Source organism: Balaenoptera ricei, chromosome 15 (genome assembly GCF_028023285.1).
Source record: "Balaenoptera ricei isolate mBalRic1 chromosome 15, mBalRic1.hap2, whole genome shotgun sequence".
In the NCBI taxonomy this organism is placed as follows: Eukaryota; Metazoa; Chordata; class Mammalia; order Artiodactyla; family Balaenopteridae; genus Balaenoptera; species Balaenoptera ricei.
Genome location: NC_082653.1, coordinates 38,822,980 through 38,830,071, shown reverse-complemented (window position 1 = coordinate 38,830,071; position 7,092 = coordinate 38,822,980). Strand labels below are relative to the sequence as shown.

At 43.8% G+C, this 7,092-nt stretch overlaps 1 protein-coding gene across 1 annotated transcript; it reads right to left on the bottom strand.

Moving 5' to 3' along the window:
* Window positions 1-3,466: 3,466 nt before the first annotated feature.
* Window positions 3,467-4,227, bottom strand: LOC132349483 (adenosine 5'-monophosphoramidase HINT2-like). Its single transcript, XM_059897867.1, has 2 exons — window positions 4,140-4,227; window positions 3,467-3,880 (listed from the first exon to the last, which is right to left on the bottom strand). The coding sequence occupies exons 1-2, from the start codon at window positions 4,225-4,227 to the stop codon at window positions 3,477-3,479; spliced, it is 492 nt and encodes a 163-aa protein (XP_059753850.1). The 3' UTR covers window positions 3,467-3,476.
* Window positions 4,228-7,092: the final 2,865 nt, after the last annotated feature.

Below are 7,092 nucleotides of genomic sequence, written 5' to 3'. Positions count from 1 at the left end.
AATAGTCCAATATTTAGTGTCTTCCACTGACGGCTCCTCATCCTTAGGCACGCACACACACATACACAGACACACACACATTCACACACACACACACACATTCACAGACACACACACACACACAAACGACACTCATCCCTAACTGGCCAATGCATATGTACTCAGAGACTTGAAAAAAGCACTGGAGCTAGAGGAAGAAGAAGAAGGAGGAGGCAGAGGAGGAGGGGGAAGGGAAAAATAGAAAAGAGATAAGAAAGGGGAAAAAAAGAAATTCCAGCTTCAGCTCACCTGTAGAATAGGAATTGAGTATCTTAATTATCCTTGCCAAGCATCAGCCTACTCATCTGTAAAATGTGTGAACTAGACTGTGGCTCCCAAGTCCTAGTTGATTATGAGACTCTCATCTAGGGAGATTTGTTAAAATTCCTTTTCCTAGGGTCCACTCTGGACCTGCTAAATTAGAACTTCCGGAGGAGGAGCCTGAAATGCTCTACCTTTAAAAAAGCTCTCCGGGCGATTACAATGATCAGTCAAGTTTAGGAATCCCTTTTCCAATTCTGATTCTCCTCGCATTGAAAGACACACTCCGCCAAGGAACTTCTGATACCCTGGAGTCCGGATCTGAGGCAGAGAGATCTTTAGAGTTCTAAGAGAAAGGCTGTAATAAGGGACCGAGTCTCCTCCCTCCCTGTTTTGTCCACAGAAACACTTTCTTTTCATTTCCCAACTATGGTTTCTGGTCAACATAAACGTTTTAACCATTTATGATTCTTTCACAAGACAGCTAAGAGCAAAGAAAACACTTTGATTATTTTGATACCTCTTAAGGACTTAAAGAAAGCTTTGAACATGTGACACAAAATCTCCCTCATCAGATAATTTTGTTGCAGTGGCTGAATTCGATTTGAATCAGATGCATATCTCCAATTGTTTCACTTACTTTACCGTGTTATTTTTAAATTGTATTGAGTCCCCCCTGTTTACATAAAGGTACATTTAAGGAATTATACTCAGCTTCACTGGCTTTGATCAAGCCTCTTCCATAAAATGCCACTTTGCTGGGGCTTTCACTCAATCAGCTTAAGAGGAAACTTCTTCCCACTCTCCCAGGGGAGCTCCAGGGCTCTACTTTGCGAACTTTAGAGTACGTGTTTTTCTAGAAGAGCAAAACCACCTACAAGAGCTTCATAGGCAGAAAAGTTTCCGAGCTAATTCCCTGGAAATGTCTACACTCATTAAAAACAATCATGCGCTCCCATATATGACTGGGTACCTATATTCAAACAGTTAAAACCACTCTAATTCTCTAGGAAACTAACGTTTAAAAAAGAAACATGTTGTGCTTCTTTCTCCCAAGTTGTAGCACAGGAAACATGATTCCCAAGGAGCCCCACTTTCTGGTTAAGGGCTCTATGGAAACTGACTGCCTGGCTGCATCTTTTGGGAGCTATTTAGGCAAGGTACTCATGCTTTTCGTATCTCAGTTTCCCTGTCTGAAAAATAATAATAATAGTGCCTACTTTTAAGTGGTTACTATGAAGTTTAAATTAGATAGTATATAAAAGGCTGAAAATAAATCCTGCCACATGGTAAATACCCCATGACCGCTAGCTATTATTTCTTTTTCCAGAGATTTAGCATTTGCGACAACATAAGTAAAAAGATTCCTTATGCCCCATCTGTCCCATCACCTTGGCAGCAGTCCACTGTCTTCCTGAATGTTTGGGTTTTGTCTATATTAAGAAGCCTGTTCAACCAGGTAAACATCTGCCCTGGCCAATAGACACTTCCATTTTCTTCCTCGAAGAAAGTCTTGAAAGAGTTCCCCCATTCTTGGATGGTTGTCACTCTTCATTGAAGGGCACAACTTTGCTCTGTTTCCTATAGCCTATGTCCCAAGTGCTCTATGCCATTGGGAAGTCATCTCTAATAACATCTGTACACCAAGTCAGAACACCTTTGCTTCAGCTTGTCCTCTACCGCTGCCATTTTAGAGGTGACAGATGCAAAAATTTGACCTCAATTGACCTCAGTAGCTTGCATCCAGTAGACACCCAACAAATACTTGTGTAATTAAAATCTTCCCTCTTAATCCTCCCCAACTAAGGCACTCAAGACTGTATAGCACAGTACTCTAAAAAATTATCTATCTAAGACTGTTTTTTAAAAGGGTGAAGGAGGTGGAGAGGAAGGAAGAGAAGATTAGGGTTGTGGATGTTTTGCCATGAAAAGCCAGGGACTCTTATATCTGTTGGAAAAGAAGACATGAGGATAAAATGGTGGGCACTTAAATAGAATTCCATCTATCTTATGCCCAGGTTCAAGACATTATTTGATGTAGATGAGAAAGCATAGAACCTTAAGCCATTTCCAGGAAAATGACAGGAGAAGAAAAATGACAGGAGAAGAAATACCCAGGGTGCTAGATGAGTTACTTAACAGGGGAGATTGGCAAGTCAAATGGTCAAGTACATGTAAATAGTCCAGGGGTTCCCTGAACCAGACAGGCTTGAATAACATCAGCTCCTTGGCCACTGGCCCTCATATAGCTCATTTCCTACTGAGCAAGATGGCCCTGCATTCAACAAGGGAGAACCAAATCATGCAGAAAGTCAGTTTACTGGCAAAGCTTCCAGAAAGGAAGACATTTATCAGTAAGATAAGAAAACCTAAAATTTCATTGATTTAAAATTGAGGGTGTTGAGAGTAGGACGAATTTTACTAAAATATGATTTGAAAGGATGATCTTGATTTACTTCAGAACCGTGCATAATTAAGCTAAGATTGTAAGTTACTTTCCCTCAAGCGTTGAAAAGTAGAAAAACACTATTAGTGAAACATAATGTTCAAAGTACATGGCAAAGAGTTGGCTCTTTATAAAATTTTTATTACATCCTGTTTATTGGGACACTAAAAACTCATCCTGTTCCCAAACCTAACATCATGGTCAGAATTCTGATATTCATAAGAAATGTAATGAACCTTCAATATTTAGTTTATATCTAGGGGATGGGGAGAATGAACAGTTCTACACAGGAAAAATAATATGAATTATTCAGAAGAAAATTCTCCATAATCTTCTCTGTTTCCACATATTTGTAACTGATATAGCTTCAGGAAGTAAAGAAGTTACACCCATCCTAGTTTTAACTGAAAAGGCCCATGGCATTCTGGGAGTAGTCTCTTTGTATCAGTGTTAGTCTGGGGAACACAACAGATCCTGGGTAGTACCAGTCATTGGGAGATCAACCAAATTGCTAATTCTCTACCCCAAGGAAGTTGTCTAATTAATGTAAAAGTCTCCAGTGTAACACATTCCATCATCCTAAAGTTATTAAAAAAAAAGGGATAGCTTGCTTGTTTTTATTTATTTATTTATTTATTGAGGGAGAGCAAGTTTATTAGCATCACAGGGTGCCGTTTTTCCCCACCCCAACCAAGCTTCCAGGTCTGGGGTCCTTGGTCATTTGGTAGGTTCAACCTGAAGGCCACTGCAGCTGTCGGCCCCCAAGTACGTGAATGTGCAGGTGATAAACAGATTGTGCGCCCAGCTCCCCATCGTTGATCACAAATCGGTAGCCATCTCCCAGCCCCCCAGCCTTTGCTGTCTTCTTGGCCACAAGGAGAAGGTGTCCTAGAAGCTTCCGGTCTTCTTCCTCAACCTGGCTAATGCAAGGAATGGGCTTCTCAGGAATGACCAGAAAGTGCACAGGAGCCTGAGTGGCCGCGTCACGGAATACGAGACACTGCTGGTCCTCATACAGAACGCCAGCTGGGAGGCTTCGATCCAGGATCCAGGAGGAGATGCTTGGAGCTGCTCCCCGAGGAGCTGCCTTCTGGGCCTTGGCCACTTCATTCCCATCAGTCACACCTGCAGCTCCTCGGACCCTGTGTCGACCTCGATGCCTGGGCCTGCGCAGGCCGTCGTCCATCGCTGGTTCATTTCTCCCGCGGCGAGGCTTTAAGAGAGGCTGCCGCGACCACCGGTCCGACCTCACCGCACAGCCCTGGAGCCTGCGCCTCGGGAGGGGCAACGTTCCCGGCAGGGCTGCGCACGCCGTGGGGAGCCGGGGAGGAACGCGGCCCCCGGCCTTGGAGGGCGTTAGAGCCGCGGGACCCCTTCCTCGCCCCACGGCCACCTCTCACCTGCGCCCCCCGCGGCCCCGCCACCCCCTCTGCCCGGCGCGCCCCGCAGAGCCCGGCGGCCAGCAGTATGGCCGCCGCCATCTTCCCCTCGGCCGCGCCGGGATCGCTCTTCAATTTCAAAATATCTTAATACGAAAGTTTTCTTAATTAATAATAAAGGTGGTACAGGCAGCAAGGAAAATAACATAGGAATGAAATTTTATTTATGCAGAATTCACTTATTAAGTATATACTTCGTAGTCTGTGTTCTAGACAGAAACACAGGTTAATATGCCTGATCTTTTTTCTATTCTCTTTGTAGACAGTATTTTTTGCAGCCATCTCTGTCACCAGGGCTGTGCCACCATAGAATAACGTGTATGTTCTTGGCCTGACTAAATGAGGCACAGCTGTCACGTAGGTTAAGAAGGAAACAGTGGAAACGTGAATAGAAGCAGCACAAAATTTTGCATGTTAAAAAAATCTTGTGATAACCTATAGATGAAAAGAATCTGAAAAAGAATATATATATGTATGTATAACTGAATCACTTTGCTGTACACTTGAAACTAACACATTGTAAGTTAACTATACTTCAATTAAAAAAAAAAAAACCTTAAAACAAAATGAGTCACAGACATCTAAAGAATATATTATTTAAAGAAGACAAAAACTAAAGAGGTTATAGATTTGGGAAAGAACAGAGGAGAGAAACAGTTAAAGGAACCGAGATTGGCCCCTCAGGATGGCTAAGTAATATATGGAGTGTTATTAGATCAAAGTTCTCCATCTCTGAGGAGAAAACAACAAAAAATTGGCTTTAAGTCAGTCCAGAAAGATGTCAGCTTAGTTTTTAGGATGAATTCTTGGTGCCTAAGTTGATACGTATCATATTAGGTTACAAAGAGAAGTCTTGTAATCTCGCTCCCAGGAGATGCATGGATGTGAGACAGGAAAGCCCCAGTAACATGCATGACCATGTCGAGTGGCTGATTCACCCAGAGGGACACACTAGAAGACTTCCCGGGTTTCTTGCAGGCTCAGGATTTTCTAATACTTCAACAAACGTGAGGCTGTCGAAGCAACTGCTCTGCCCCGCGTTCAGCAATTTTGGCAAATCCCAAATACTTTTTCTTCATACAAATGAGGTTAACAGCAAGAACAGATTTTACAAGGACGTTTTACAACCAATCAGCACCTCACCAAATGGAATAAATACCTGCTTCTTTCTCAATGTAGTAAATGGCTGGACATAGTTTACCATACAGCCAGAGCTCGGTGCCATTAAAAGAACTGGTGGAAAAAAGTACCACGTATGGAGCAACCATGTAGGTAAGTCAGCATTTTGGAAAGAGAGTTAGTGGCCCTGATGTTCCCAGGGGAGGTTCACTGGATTCTTTTAACCAAAGTCAATCTGCCACGTTGAGGAAACACAGGGTCAGCCTTAATGCTTTTGGTCCCAAGGGAAAGTTGTCCAGTTGCCAGAACATGAACAAGAAAGAGGAGGAAAATTATCTCCTTTTCTGTCCCTGCTATGAGCAGTGATGAGAAGAAATGGATTCTATGGGAAGTTCTGCAAAGAGAAAGCCTTCTGCTTATTTCTCACTCTCTCGGTTGAGACTTGCTCCTGCCACATGAGAGGGGCACTCATGGTACCACAGGCTGATAGGAATAAAAGAAATTCAGAAATTATCCAACTTAAAAAAAAATATAGGACTTCCCTGGTGGTGCAGTGGTTAAGAATCCGCCTGCCAATGCAGGGGACACGGGTTCGAGCCCTGGTCTGGGAAGATCCCACATGCCGCAGAGCAACTAAGCCTGTGCACCACAGCTACTGAGCCTGTGCTCTAGAGCCCATGAGCCACAACTACTGAGCCCACGTGCCACAACTACTGAAGCCCACATGCCTAGAGCCTGTGGTCTGCAACAAGAGAAGCCGCCACATTGAGAAGCCCGCGCACTGCAATGAAGAGTAGCCCCTGCTAGCCACAAGTAGAGAAAAGCCCGTGTGTAGCAACAAAGACCCAACGCAGCCAAAAATAAATAAATAAATTTATAAAAAGAAAAATGTATATATAGATATACAAACACACACATCTCAAAACACCCCACCAGCCAAAGAAGACCGGGCACTGAAATGAAGCATCCTGCTTCCTCTCCAGGCCAACATTTCCCAAAGAGATACCGCATCTCTCTGCTCAGAAAGAGATCTCAGTCATCCGCCTTAATTGCTGGGCTTCCAGAGAGCTTTTGACTCCACCGCAATTATGCCTTAAAAATCCCACACCCATTTTGTGCTCTAAGCCATGGAATTTTTTAAGACAGTTAAATCAGAAACCTTGGGACCGGGGCTTCCCTGGTGGCGCAGTGGTTAAGAATCCGCCTGCCAACGCAGGGGACACAGGTTCGAGCCCTAGTCCAGGAAGATCCCACATGCTGTGGAGCAACTAAGCCTGTGCGCCACAGCTACTGAGCCTGCGCTCTAGAGCCCGCGAGCCACAACTACTGAGCCCATGTGCCACAACTACTGAAGCCCGTGCGCCTAGAGCCTGTGCTCCGCAACAAGAGAAGCCACCACAATGAGAAGCCTGCGCACCACAACAAAAGAGTAGCCTCCGGGGACTTCCCTGGTGGTCCAGTGGTTAAAACTTTGCCTTCCAATGCAGGGGGTAGGGTTTGACCCTGGGTCGGGGAGCTAAGATCCCACATGCCTCGCAGCCAAAAAACCAAAACATAAAACAGAAGCAATATTGTAACAAATTCAATAAAGACTTTAAAAAAAAAAAAAGAGTAGCCTCCGTTCTCAGCAACTAGAGAAAACCCACGTGCAGCAGTGAAGACCCAATGCAGCCAAAAATTAAATAAATGAATAAATTAATTAATTAAAGAAAAAAAAAGAAACCTTGGGACCATATTATTCTGCCAAATAAGTCATTTGATGGAAAGTGAACTCCATGCTAGAAAGCT

Coding starts and splice junctions, on each gene's coding strand:
- LOC132349483 (XM_059897867.1), bottom strand. CDS start 4,227: ATGGCGGCGGCCATACTGCTGGCCGCCGGGCTCTGCGGGGCGCGCCGG. Junction 3,881..4,139: donor GCGGGGGGCGCAGGTGAGAG/GTGGCCGTGGGG, acceptor ACAGGGTCCGAG/GAGCTGCAGGTGTGACTGAT.